This window comes from Anopheles aquasalis, chromosome 3 (assembly GCF_943734665.1).
Source record: "Anopheles aquasalis chromosome 3, idAnoAquaMG_Q_19, whole genome shotgun sequence".
In the NCBI taxonomy this organism is placed as follows: Eukaryota; Metazoa; Arthropoda; class Insecta; order Diptera; family Culicidae; genus Anopheles; species Anopheles aquasalis.
The window spans coordinates 39,172,706-39,187,323 of NC_064878.1; the positions used below are offsets into that span (position 1 = coordinate 39,172,706).

A 14,618-nucleotide genomic window follows, 5' to 3' on the forward strand; every position below is an offset into this window, starting at 1 on the left:
AAAGTATCAACCATTTTCATGAAATCTCGACGGGACTACCTGGCAAAGAGTGTGCCGATTATGTGTTAAAAATTTCAAATCAATCGGTCCAGTAGTTTTTACGGTACGATGGCTACCGACTTTGTCGGCCTTGTATAAAAGGCGACTTTTAAAAAATTTACAACACCGTCAACTTTTCCTCAATTGATCCCAAAATTTTACACAATACTCTGGAAAGGATTAGAAGTCACGGAAATATGTTGAAAATATGTGTCACAAAATAAAATTTAATACCGAAGCACCCCTTTAAGCAAAGGTCTGATCATCAAAAGAACATGCAGAACACCGCAGTACGTGATCGTGTGAAAAATTCCTAGATCCAAGAACAGAATCTACTATTTGCAAGCGTCTGTCTATTATTGCGCGATAAGAGAAACTCTAGAGCACAAATATGGAGTATATGAAGCATTAAAGCCAACAAACCTGCGGAGCGATCTGTCAATTATCATTGTCACGCTAAGGTAGCTAGTAGCACCCTCGCGCACCAGACCAACTCAACACCCCCTCGCTGTGCCACCTTCAAAACAATTCTTATCTTGCACCGAGCATCAACAGCCAGCCAGTGACTAGGGCTCCTGGCCTCTTTCATTGTAATACTCTTTGTTGTGACACCGATTGTCATACCTAATTAGATAAAGGGATGCACACACGCGATGGTGAGCGCGTATTCGTTCAGATGAGAGCTCGATCGCTCGCGACACACTGCGCGCTGTGCGACCCTTGCTGCTGCAGTAAAACCGCAAAAACCTCGATCGATCGGACGCGCTTCGAAATGGAAGGCTCACCGACGTGGCCTGGAACCGGAGAAGCGATCAACGATCGAGGTTGCGGTTACTTATTGGAGCGGCCAACCAGCCAAGTCAGGCCATTCGTACAATCACATTCCTGGCAAGGTTGGACAGGGGCCGTGGTGCTCTCGGTAAATATGACACCCAGGATCGGCTTTTTAGAGGGCATCGCTTTGGAGGTTACTACGCACGGTGTACGCCATCATCGCTATTCAAATACACATGACCTAACGGAAAGTTGATCAGAATATCCAAAATCCCTGATCGGTCTGTGAGAAGGAACCAACACATCACAGCGTACCAGCTACCGACCGACCGACCATACGGTGGCCGGCAATGAGAGTGTTTTATTAGCTCATTACGCGCCAAATGGTAGTCCCCCCCCCCCCCCCCCAGCCACCCGGTTGCTTCTGTCCGTCACTGGCACTGATTGCGCGGGCGTAAGACGTAAAACTACAAACTTCCTTCACTGCCGAGCAGAGCAGAGATAGCGAAATACCACCACATGCGAGGTGGCGTACCGCAAAGCTGTGCTTACTTGGACCGAATGGCGATAGTGGGGCGGTCGAGAGCGAGACAAGCGAGCCGGTGGTTGACGTATACAGGAACTTGAAAGTTTTGTTCTTTTTTTTTTTTGTTTTGTTTGTGCAATCATCTGTTGGTTTGTGACAGGCTATTGTGCTCTCTTATTTGTGCTTTGTAATTCAGTTGGTTTCAATCAAATGATTGTGTTAAGGGTCTTGTAGAGAGGGGAGATGTTGCATTTGGTCATCCATGTGTGTTATCATACTCAGTATCGTCTGATTTTGTGACGTTATTTGCTTCAAATCAAAAGAAAATATTTTTATATAGCATGAGTTCGGACTTTCAAGGACCTTCGGCAGATATATCAATAGGCAATGACATCAAGCAATGTCCAGAATATACAAATCATCCGGAAGCATTTAATTTTGATTCTTTACAAAATCAAGCCAACAGATATTAGACCACAGCTATATTTGAGTGAATAATTTAATCAAAATAACAGAATTTCTTGGCTGCATTATAAAAACGTATGAGTAGACGTTGATTATGCTTTAATATTCGTATGTGAAAGGGCATGCAGAGAGCAGATAGATAGCTTGCATACATCAGTTTAGTTTTTAAGCCAATTGATGGCCAAAATGAACAACAATAAATAGTTTTAAATACAAAATAGCGGCCTCTATGAAGGCATTGCTGATAAAATATTCACTATGAAGATTGTCATGCGACATGATTATTTCGTAAATCGATTTTTAGAGGAATTTCAGCTTCTACTTTTCTTCTATAAACTTTATGTTGTTTTCAAATGAAATGAACTGAATTATTTAATTTTAAATTATAAAAAAAAAACAAGACAGAAGGTGGTCCCCTATTTTAGAGTTGAATAACTCTGTCATTTTGCCACGGATTTGGATAAACAAATCAATTACTGAAACGTTAGTCTATGCCATGTTAGTAATGGATCACTTGACGTTGAAAAGAGCGGACTGAAATTGTCACACTTCACATTGAAAATAATCGGTCAATAGTGAAAACTGCGGTCGTTCGTTGGATTTGACGGCGCGGGACTCTTTTCTGTGAGTTTATTTGAAAAATAAGGTTTATGCCAGCAAACCGAAGGCTATGAAACAACTTAAAGCAAATATTAGAGCTGTAATTGCCAAAATAACTCCCTAAATGTTGTCAAATACAATGCCAAATGCCCGAAAAAAGGCCGCTTTTCGTATGCCGACTGAAGGCGATCATTTGATTGATATCATATTTTGAGTATGGGACATTAAATGGCATAGAATAACCTAAATAAAACTGATTTATTTTCAAAAATCGACTGAAAAATGACCGAGTTATTCATCTTTAAAATAGGGGACCATCAGATGGCGCACCCACTTGATTCCCTATTCAAGGATTATACCGTTAGACACTTTAATGCACAAGCAAACTCGGTTGTTCACAAGGTTTATTAAATATTTTTTATAACACCACCGAGCAAGTGGCTCTCGACATCATCACTGGACTGGTTCCATCATATCAACCCTTCCTGTCTATCGCGTGACGACATGCAACATCTCTAACAAAAGCCAAACCCCTCCCTCCTCTCCACACACATCGTAAAAGGATAAAATAGTAGAGTATGCTGTAGAAACAATACGATGAAAAATTACAACAAAAAAAAGACAACCAACCCGAGTGGCCAAACCCCCCTTTCAGAAACTGAATGAAGCTACGGAAAAACACTACCGGCGTTGCGCGTGCCACACAATAATGCACCCGCTCCCCCGTATCGAGTCATCGAAATGGGCGGGTTACACGGAATGGTGGGTTGGTTGTTTGATGATTGGAAGGTACACAACAACACACCGGGCGCAACATAGCGGGCGCACTGCCATGCTTTGGTAGGGTGTGCTGGCCAGAGCTCTATAGTTGCAGGGTACATTGAACATCGAGCATAAAACAATAATTATGTTGCCGCGTTTTGTGGTTTGGTGCCATGGTGAAAGCAAAATGTAGAGGTGGGTGGATGGGTGGTGAGCGAACACCCGAGCGGTCTCGGGAGGCTCCATCGCCACCCTATATTGGTCATTCAGGGCCGGCTCATCAATTGCACAATTTGGATCAACAACTGGCTCTTCTCTTGCACGATGCTGCTGCTGCTGCTGCTGCGGTGGCGGCATTATTACACTTTTGCAAAGCTTGCAAACTGATCTCGAATCGATCGAATATGATCAATCATCGGAAGCAGCAGCAGCAGCAGCAGTAGTGCAGCCTCTTTTATGAATTCACCGCGTTCACGAGTGACCCAGATCGGTGTGTCCGGCACACCTCAAGGCGCGCCACCCAGAGCGGTAGTTTGAAGATTGAATCACAGATGTCAGAGTCGCAGAAATAGAGCAAAACCTGCTCAAATGGGCAAGCAAACAGCAGGCTGCGGATGGAACACGGATGGAGATCAGATCTACCTTGGATTAGCCACCACCCCGGGGTGGGGAAACAGACTTGATTATCGGATCAAAGTAATTAGACCGAAACATACCACTGTCGCTACTACGACTTGTCAAGACAGACCGGAGCGTACGGTGTTGTGATTCCAAGTCTCAGGGGGGCCAGGGGCTTTATGCGACTGACCAGAGCAATTACCATGCAAGGGGACTACTGACTGGAAGGGTAATTTCGCTACAATGTGCCACAATGTTGCCTGATGTGAGAGCGTGACATGTGCGTGTTTTGATGGAGCATCTTTTTTTTTACTGTCACTACTACCACCATTGTTTGCCAATCTCGCGCCGGGCCGGATGACGATCTACAAATCAATATTAATCGCTAGGTAATCGGCTATACAGTTGACGAATCATTTGATCCATTTTAATGATGTTTCTACTGTTTACCAGGTGTATGCATATAATACCGACTTTTCCGTCGTAAAGCTATATCTACGACAAATGGAGCTGTAAATTCAGTTTAAATGTTTTATTTTGTTCATTAGGCATCCGTTAAACATAATCGGTATGCATTTTTTTCTAACTTGACACTATAACAAATATTTTCTTTACGATTAAAATGGCAAGTTCCGTTCTCAAAAACTGCGATGTGCGAACATCTTTCGTTTTTTGCCGCTTTCTGAAAAAATCGGCGCACGAATTGCATCAAATTTTTAGTAAAGGTTACGGTGGGTATGCTCTTACTGAAACACAGTGCAATGTGTGGTTTAAAAAATTTAAAAGTAGTAATATAAATGAGAGAACCACTAACCATCGAAAATACTAGAAGTCATCAAATTGCATGCCTTATTGGCCAAATCGATTATTAATGATCATTAAAAGCAACAATTAATCAATTTTGACCGAGACTTGTCACAAAAATCAACCAGAATATCAAAAACGACAAAATTGACCTAATTTGCTCGATGAAAATGCACCTCCACAGCGCGGAATACCGCCCAAGGACACGGTAAAAGCCACAGTTGGTAAAAATTACCACTTGCCGCTAACTCACCAGACTTGACTCTATCAAATGAACATTCATTTGTATCGCTGGGACAGGTAATGGCCGAGCAGTGCTTCCTTTTGTTCGAAATTTTGGCAAAAAGGATGGGTTTTGGAAAAATGGTACAGATTGGCGGTTTTTTAGGTTAGGCATCCAAAAATCGCCTAAGATATAGTTGAAATTGGTAGCCAACGATTGCCATAACTTTGGAGAATATTTTTTACCCCATTTTCCAAGAAAAAGCGTTTTTTACGCAAATCAAAAAGGTCGGTTTCATAAGCATATACCTGGTATGCTGCAGTCTTAAGAATGCATCGTGTGCACAAATCACCCTTTAAAATGTTTCCATCAAAATATCTCAATCAAAACAGTAGCTTAACCCAGGTAGCATCATTAAACGGGGTAGCTCATTCGTGGTTAATCACTCACAACCACCGGAGTGCCGTGACAAACCGTATGCAGCATTTGAAAGCATTTATCCGAAGCAGTGGACCAAGCTTCTGCACCACGTTGCCTAACGACACCTTTTTTATGCACGCGAGAAGCTCCGCGCGCCAACACCATTATCGGCGGCGAAAGCGACGCCAACCACTGACAAGCCGGCACTTGGCCACTATTATATCTCCGAATGGATGGGGAGAGACCGAGGGCCGAGGAACTAAGCGCCAGGGAATTATTTTTAATAATCATCCAAACGACGTCGTCGAAAACGGTAAAGACGACGGTTGGGCTGCTGGTGCATGTTTGGACGCTTGGTCTTAACGGAACACGCGACGAAGACACACGCTCGCCATTTGGCTGCCGCCTCGTCTCATTTAGCACCCAGCCAGCCAGCCAGCCAGCCAGCCAGCCCCTCTTATGCCAATTTTGATACGTGAGTTATGCGCAATTTCATCTCAGATATTGGTCTGTTGCTTCGGAACTTGCCTCTTTCGTACCGGACGACGGTGACCGATCGAATGTGGCAGGCAGGCAGCGAGCCGACGAGCCAGACGGCGGGCGATCACGGGCACAAAGATGGAAATTCAATTTGGAATTGCAACTGTCCCGAGGGGGACCGTCCGGCGTGCCACCCGTTGCTGCTGCTGCTGCCGGATCGGATGGATGTGTAGGCGCGCACTGCTGACACACCGGGGTCCACCGGTTGGCCCGCACCACCACCACCACCACCACCCATCAATGTATTTTATCGGATTTTTTATGTTTTATTGCACCGTTTTAGCCAGCGGGTTGTTTTTGCGGCCCCCAACAAGCACAGGTGTACCAGGTGCAGTGCAGCGGGGCGGCGAATATGGCGGGAATATAAAAATATTATGACCTTTCTTTAATATCTTACCAACCCCCTCCCACATCGATGGCTTAATATTCATTCATTATTTGAACGATTGAACGATCGGTCGGTTCGGCGCGTGTTTCCTGCTGTTTCACGACGACGGTTTCTGGCCTTGCGCCGGATAAATAACCAAGAATCGATGGCCCCTGGCATCGAAGGTCAATCGGCTGGTCCTGGGGGGGTGTGTCGGGTGTTTAATTTTCTACCCATTTTTGCTTCATTTCCTGTCCTGTCCTGTTCTGTACTTAACAGATCTACCTAACAGATTAGTTAACAAGATGCGTAAGGATTTTTGTTTTATGAGAAAAGCTCACCGAAACACCAATCATCCCGAAGAAGGTGGCTGCGTTTTTGAGTGGCCCGAGAAATGGCCGGAAAAATCGACGGAAAAATGAAACGCAACCCCTACAGAGCCTGGCAGCTGCTGCCAGGCAAACGGACGTTTTGCAATTTTCACCAACCCATTCCCGCGACCCCATCCATTGCATTGAGCCCCCCGTGTGGCCATCAAACTCAAGCAAGCACGCACGCACGCACGCACGCACGGTCCAGTCGCAACGGGAGAACAGCGGAAAATCTGCTCCGAAAATAAGCCAAACACGACGATCGACGGCCGAGCATCGCATCGCCTTGGACCGTGGACGACGACGACGACGACGACGACGGAGTTTATTTTCGTCAGCGTCAGCTCTCTCACTGCGGTGATTGCACGATCGCGGTTCAAAAATGAGTCGCGAGAGAACGAAACTTTCTTTGCCTCCGACAACGACCGTGATAGAAAGAGGTCAACAGTTGGGGAGAGGTAGTGGCGCCGGGTGAGGGGTTTTCGGGTGGCCGTTCCGCGAAGGAAGATCCTCCCAAGAACGACGTTTTTCGGGCCCCGGTGATCGGATCATGGTCATCACAGCAGCAGCAGCAGCAGCAGCAGCAGCAGGTAGCGATGGTAACACACCACACAGCAGGCCAGCGGAAGGGCTCCAAGGCAGACCGCCGAAGGGAAAGGGGTTTAGCGATGCGTGCTTTTCGCATGAGGTGAGCTAAATTTAGCGCTAAAATCGCAAAAACAACGCGCATCTCGATCGCATCTGGTGTGAAGTGCTTGCGCGTGTTTCCACATTAACTTTGGTCGCTCAAAAGCCGACCACAACCCACTGCCACGGTGTCTCCTTTGGCTTCCTTTTTTTGCTGCGAATTTTAAGGACATTTCTATTGCGAGGTCCTGAAGTGATAGAAAAAAAAACTTAATTCCAAATCGTCGGCGAATTATAAACAACACCCCACGATGACTTCGATGACAAACGCGCCCTCGAGACACATGTTTCCCTGGAAGCGCAACAAAGCAAGCGAAAGTCAGTCGGGAAAAAAGGTAAACAAAGAAAACGAAATTCCAAAGGCAACACAACACCGACCGACAAAGCACGGTGTTCCGACACCACTTCGGGGCCCGAAGGATCCTGGCCGAAGGGATAATGTCGCAATGCGCAGATGTCGGAGCATAAATACATATTGGAACTGGGCCAGTCATGGAGTGCACACAGGCCGAGTGTCGCTTCCAGGGAAATTGTATCCTTTCCGCCCGGTGTAGCACCGATATGTATTGGTGCGGACCGTGGAGTGGAAATGAATGAAATCGTTGTGCCACCAGCTGCTACGATTGTTTACAAACCAGCAAGCCAGCAGCAGCATCTGGCTGGTTATCTGACGTACGCGCGCGCGCGCACACACCTTTGCAGTTCCTTATCGCTGCCAGCAATCAAACAAAGGCACCACCGCCGCGAGAGCATGGAAGCAAATTCGCCTTTGCCTTCGCCTTTCTTATCGATCGACGAAGAACGGGGTAACGCAGTGATTGTCCTTTTGGGGAACAAGGAAAGGTCATGCCGCGTCGGGTGGTCAATGAACTTTACAGTCGGCCAGCCAGGGTGTAGGCTGTGGCCGGGGGTCTTATCGACTGATTTAAAGACAGTGACACTTACCTGATGCAGCGCCGTTAGGCCGTCGACATTGGCCGTATCGATGTCGGCACCGTCCTGCAGCAGATACTCGACCTCGTCCTTATCGCCAGCATCGCAGGCCGCCAGAAAGATGCACCCGGGCGTGAACTGGATGCGGCGCAACGAGGGGCTCTTCGGGATGCCGCTGGCCTGCTTGGCCATGTCCGATTCCTCCCATCGTTTCAGCTGCTCCGCCCGCTTGAACTGCGCCGATGTGTTCCGGTTGTCCAGCGACATGACGACGGTGACACGGTGACGCTTTTATCCTTTTATCGCGGTTCTCACCACCACCACACACCACCGGCACACCACCGGCACACGGGAACCGCGGAAGAACTCTTCCTACCGCGTACGCCTTTTCACTTTTGCAGCAAAACCGCAAAATCGAAACGAACTTTTTTGCACTTTTTTCCAACCTTTTTCTCTTTCTTCTAAAATCACTATGCAGCGAGGGAAATTCACAACGCTCCGCGCGGTACCGCGGTTCTGCTCACTTCACGAACGCACTTCGTCCCTTCCTTCCCGGGGCGATTAGCTGTTGGGCTTAGGGACACGATGTATTGCCCCGCTGGAACAGCACACATGCACGCTCATACCCCTTCTTTTTACTGGGCACACTTCTTCTCGAGAGCACTGCTGGAACGAAAATGGATGATACCGGGGGAGGGAGGGAGGGAGAAGTTTAGTAACGGTGGCCCGGCACACACGAACAGCATCACCCCGTGACCAACCAACCGGCCCGCTAGCGATTCTAGATTCCCTCTCCGTCACGAACACACAGATCGCGGCGAGCGACCACCTCAGGATGGCCGCGTTTGCACCGCGATGGTTACTGGGACTGCGATGCCTGTCCAGGGGGAATGATCGCACGACAGCTGTTTGCTTAGATTAGAGAACCTACCGCACAACAACCAACCTGGCAACCGAACAAACCGATGGTGCCGCACAATTATGGCGGAACCGTGGGCCAATCAAAAACGGAACCGAATATGGGGCTAAATTTTTCACAATTAATTCGTTTTTCTGGTTGTATGTGCAATGTTTTCAAACGAAACCCAGTGATCCGGCTACTTTAAAACAATTGTACAGCGCCTCCAAACTACGGTGGCTACGATCAAAAGCACAAGGACACAACATGGATGTGTGGATGTGATGGAATGGGCCCCTCCGGTCGGCCACAAAAGGTAACAATGGACTAATGGAAGCGAAGTGGTAGCTCTTGTCGACGCTAGTGCCCAAAAACATGCGTGTTATGCGTTGTTTCACTAACTACAAATTCCCCTATCGTTCCGTGATCGATTGGAACGGTGTTTTTTCAGATAAGCTCCAGCTGCGGACGAGATCCGTGGTATCTCGCATTCATCCATCCAACGCGCTGGCGCTGGTGCTGGCGCTGGTTTCCTACAAGTTGCTACGTCGTCGCCGTCGTCGCAGCAGGCTTTAATTCCGTTTTTGGAGACGCACACGCACACACGCAATGGAGGATCGAAGCAGGCCTTTGGAGAAACCGCGCTGCGTACGACGACGGCGACGACGACGATGGAACAGCGATGGGTGGCGCCTTCGATGACATTTTATCTCTCGGGCGCGCGTTGAGATTTGCAACCCGCGGTCGCCACCGTCGCCGTGCGAGTCCCGTCTGTGTTTGTGCGGCTGGTGTGACGATAATATTACATAAATCTAGATGACGATCTCGGCCAGCGGCCCCCGGGGGCCGCGGAGTTGTAAGAACGTTCCCGTCCCCCGTCACCGCCAGTTGCCCCCCTCGTCGCAACGCCACCCGAGATCTGCTTCCTCTCGCTTTTTGCGTTTACCACGTCGCGACTGCACTTTCGACGATGGGCCGCGGTCCGGGACCGTGGATTGGGAGGAAGAAGAAGAAGCCTGCTGATGCTGAGCAACAAGCGAAGAGTTCTATTTCAGAACGCACCCGAACGACCTCGGTCGCAGCAGCAGCAAGCGCGCCTCCTTCTCGGGGGAGTTTTGCTGCTTCTTCGCTTCTTTTCCTGCCCTTGCGCACACTTGCTTTCACTTGCACACGGTTTTCGCTGGAATCTCCGCTCCGCCTTGCTGGTTCGCGCACGCACGCACGTATTCCGTGAGATGCACACTTACGTCGCCCACATCACCGCCACTAATCGCCAAGATGGAAAATCCGCACCGCACTTTTCCGGGGCAATTTTTCGTTTCGATCGCGGCCAATTTTTTGCTGTAAAATGGCTCGACAGCAAAACTGGCTTAACGAGTGGCTCTACGTAGCGCGCGGCCCAGTCCGATCCTGGCCGTATAGACAGGGCACCGGATAATGTTGGCCATCTGGAAATCCGTGCCCACTGTGAGAGGATCTGGATTTGGAAATCGGTTGCACGGTTGGAAACTAAAATTTATTTCTAGTAAAACGAACAATTTACGAAGCAAGGCTCTTCTCCTTCCCACAAAAAGCCTATTAAACGAACCACCACGTTGTTTGCAGGTGAGGCTAGTGCGCTGCTCTTTTTCCGCATTTAACTGCTAGTTCTTTGTTTCTCTTTTAAGGCAACCTGCACGCAGCTGAAGAATTGCCGGGTTGCCGAAATCCATATCCGGGTTCGGAATTTGAGGAAGAGCGGTTGCTTGCGGGCCAACCACTTCCAGCAATCCTTCCAATCGAACAAGCGGATTTTTGCGGTGCACCGCAAAAGATGTGTGCCCTGCCGGCTCCTCCATCTTCCGGGCAACTAGATGCGCCGAAAGCTCCCTCAGCTTCCGGGCAACTAGGTGCCCCGACAGCTCCCTCAGCTTCCGGCCAACGTGCCCCACTGGCTTCTTTAGCTTCCGGCCCACCTGTGCAGCAATATCCAACCGGAGAAATCCCGCTGTTTCCGATAAACTCTCTACGGCTATTGAGTCGGGTAGAAATCCTTTGCGGGACCAACCACGATATGGTGGTTAGGCAGCTTTACAGGTTGTTTATCAAAAAGCATCCAAAGTACTTGCCGTACAAGGCCGCAAGTTTGATGGCAAGAGTAATTTTCACACGAGAATTTTTAGCTACCTGTAGCTGGTCAGGAAGATACTCTAAGGCCAACGGCTCACAAATTGCTCTGCAAAATTTCCCACTCACGCTTGATTTGTTTAAGCAAAGCGTCCAAGCGTTGCACCCTGAATTTTGTAACCAGCAGAATTTCTTTACACGCTTTTGCGGAGACTGTAAATATGCAATAAAAAGTCGGGACAACGAATAAATATCAACAAAAAGCACACAACAACTTTCTTTCCTTGGAAAATTTACCTATGTCCTATGGAAAGTCACCTATGGTCACATTGCTGTTGTTCTTGATGAACGCTTCTGGCCTCCGATTGCATTGGGCATCTTTCTGCAAAAGATGGTCGATAAACACCTGAACCGGGATGGCCAACAGCTTACATCCGGCGTCTCTGCCACCGTCCTCGGCTGCTAGGGGTCCCAGCCCAGGTCCATCGTTGCTATAGTCCCCGCGGATGGCGCACGTTGTGCGACCTATCGTGGCAGCTTCCGAGCGCTCTCGGGCGGGTGAAGTAGTGTGCTGTGATTTTCTTCGTATCCAGGACGTTCCCAACCGAGACGGAACCTGCATAGCATACTGGGTTGTGAGTTGGTTGCTTATTTAGTAATTTTTCTAAAACCCTTTTTTCCAACTTCGAAATTTCTTTCTGACGATGACCGAGCTAATGCTGCACATGTCCTCAGCTCAGACCCGCAACCTTGGTCATTCAGTTATGGTTCTGGTAAGTTTATTTTTCCAAATCTCTTCACTTTTCCTCTCATTTTTTCATCCGTACGCATACCACATCGAAGTAAGCCTTGCGGCATACTAATCTTTTTCTTTCCAATCATCGATAGAAGAACACGCCGACGACGAGATTGCCGGTCCATCCGGATTATCTGTACGTATGTTCCTTAACGTGATGTAGCACTCGTTTTGCCAACGGTTCGTAACACATCTTAATTATTTGCCAAATCTTTCTTTTTTCCAAAATAGCTCCAACACTTTTCTATTATGACGACGATTTTTTGCTTATGCTACAATGAACGCGATTCTTCGCGACAACGCAAAGTATCACATGTTATCTAAATCCGCATTACACAATCCTCTTTCTCTCTCTACTACTCTAGTTCGCCAGAAACCGTATCCGCCTAATCGCCGACAGTTGCGTATCCAAGAGCATATTCCGCATTTACTGCCATCCGGCATTCAATCCGCGAACGCCACATTTGTAGAAACAATCTCAACACGAATCCGACGAGCAGCACAATTGCTAGGAAGCAAACTAGCATCAACAGGTCTATGCCAAGCTGGCTCTCGCTGGCCACCGGTTGGACACGCTGAAGGATGACTTCCCGTGCACCACCACCACCACCACCACCACCACCAGCCGTGCTTTGCTCATCATTAACGGCAGCTTGAACCATGGAGACGTCCTTTACACTACCGCGAAAATACGGCGACACCCGTGGACTGCGATAGATCACGCACAATACTTGGGCGACCACAAATGGCGCCCTTAGCCATCCCCAGTCGATGGTAGATTAAATTAGCACGTCTCCATCAATCACCACCTGTAGTATCATTGGCCTTACATCCTTCCAACGGCCACAACGGCACCGAGGTTCAACCAATCATCGTGTAATCTGTCGCGATAATTCACAATTATCGTCATATTGCGAGGTTTGGCTTGACACCATTCACCGTCATCATCGTCGTCGAGTGGTGTTCCGATGGTTACTTTATGTTCCGTTATCTACTCTCTACAATAGCCTGGTCGTGCGCTAAAACAAAGATTCAGTTGTGTCGATGCACCAGCTCCAACTAACTGTCCCTCGGGTGGGGGGTTTATTCCCGAGCGATGATTGATCATGTTTCGTAAGGGCACCACCCTGAGTAGTTGTTTCATCCAAGCAGCCTGTATGGTCCTAGGGACAGCGGTAACAAACTTTTGCCTTTATCTAGTGCATCTACTAAGGGATCGTGACCTTGACACTCCACGCGTTCTCACACGCTCCTCCTTTATCTTGCGTATCTAGGATAGAAGTCACTGCTCTGTATCAGCTGATAAGAACTGCAGTCTCTATATCAGTATGGCTTAAAACAAATACACATCAGTACTGGTCAGCACAGTGGAGCTTCCAGAGTGTCGTTTCTGCTTCTACAGCCAAGCCTTCGTCATGGATCATCCAGCACCACCAACGGACGCACTTCCCTACCAGAGCACCAACGAACCATCCGAAACCAGTGCAGTGTACCCTACGCTGAGTCGATTCTCTGATCGTCTGGCAACGTTCGAAAATTCCAACTGGCCATCAAAGCACTCTGGCAAGATTGTGCAGCTTGCCTCGATCGGGTTCTTCTATACCGGTACGGGAGATTTTGTGAAGTGTTTTCAGTGTGGCCTCGGTTTGTCGCAATGGGAGTCAGGCGATGATCCACAACAGGAGCACGAGAGCCATAATAACGGGTGTAACTATTTCAACAAGTTCTTGAAACTCGAACCATGCATTTATCATGCCGCTGATGGGCGTTCAGCCTTATCGCGACTACCATGTGATGATCCTGCAGACTGTGAATTCTGCCGGTGGGAACGTGAAGCGGAGAATCGTTTACCGGTGGATACCACAGACGAGCTATAGGCGAAATAATGTTGATAAGTAGAATGTGATACAGAAATAAAGAAGCCAATTGTGATATCTAAAACGTAATGTCGTGTTGTGTGAAATCTTTTGAGTCACAGACCTTCGCTTTTTACTAAAGAAATATTAGCGAGCAATATTTGCTAAGTACCTCTGTTGTATATCGTGAATGCTACTACTAGCAAAGGATAACAGATCTTGATAAAAGGCTGTTTGAAAGCGTGTTACCAATAGTTATTTAACTGATGAAACAGATTTGAATCGGAACAATTCTACATCTTTTTTCCACCATCCACCAAGCAACTCCCTTTGATTCGGATACCTGGACACGCAACCCCGAACTTTTAATTCGGCACCCCCTGGGCCACCATAATCAAGCTTATTTAGTGTAGAAGTTATTGCTCTATATCAGCTGATAAGCATCGCCATCTCTATATCAGTACGCCTTCAAAGTAATACACCTCAGTTACTGGTCAGACTGGTCAACACAGTGGACCTCCATTCGCCGTGCCGTTTCTGCCTGTACCAAAAACCTACACCATGGACCGTCCAACACCACCAACTGACGCACTTTCCCGCCGAAGCGACGAACCGTCCGAAAACAGTGCAGTGTATCCCATACTGAGTCGATTCCCTGTTCGGCTGGCTACATTCGAAACTTTAAACTGGCCATCAAAACACTGTGATAAGATTGTGAAGCTTGCTTCGATCGGGTTCTTCTTTATCGGTTTACGGGATAGGGTGAGGTGTTTCCAGTGTGGGCTCGGATTGATGCAATGGGAGCCAGGTGATGATCCCCGTGAAGCGCACAG

At 47.9% G+C, this 14,618-nt stretch overlaps 2 protein-coding genes across 8 annotated transcripts in view; one reads left to right on the top strand and one right to left on the bottom strand.

The window, feature by feature from the left end:
* The window catches only part of LOC126578747 (protein phosphatase 1 regulatory subunit 12A), a 67,237-nt gene extending 56,886 nt beyond the window's left edge, over positions 1-10,351 (bottom strand). For all 7 annotated transcript variants that reach the window (XM_050241626.1, XM_050241623.1, XM_050241625.1 and 4 more), the window contains exons 1-2: positions 10,090-10,351; positions 8,142-8,792 (exon numbers count right to left, since the gene is read on the bottom strand). In XM_050241626.1, coding sequence (XP_050097583.1) covers positions 8,142-8,396 — 255 coding nt within the window. In that variant the 5' untranslated portion in view covers positions 8,397-8,792; positions 10,090-10,351. The remainder of the gene's footprint in view (positions 1-8,141; positions 8,793-10,089) is intronic.
* A 2,865-nt stretch (positions 10,352-13,216) lies between these two features.
* Positions 13,217-13,875, top strand: LOC126578765 (baculoviral IAP repeat-containing protein 7-B-like). Its single transcript, XM_050241656.1, has one exon. It carries the CDS (start codon positions 13,345-13,347, stop codon positions 13,804-13,806), a length of 462 nt encoding a protein of 153 aa, XP_050097613.1. The 5' UTR covers positions 13,217-13,344; the 3' UTR covers positions 13,807-13,875.
* Positions 13,876-14,618: the final 743 nt, after the last annotated feature.

Bases quoted from the DNA above. Each gene is read 5' to 3' on its own strand.
- LOC126578765 (XM_050241656.1), top strand. From the start codon at position 13,345: ATGGATCATCCAGCACCACCAACGGACGCACTTCCCTACCAGAGCACC.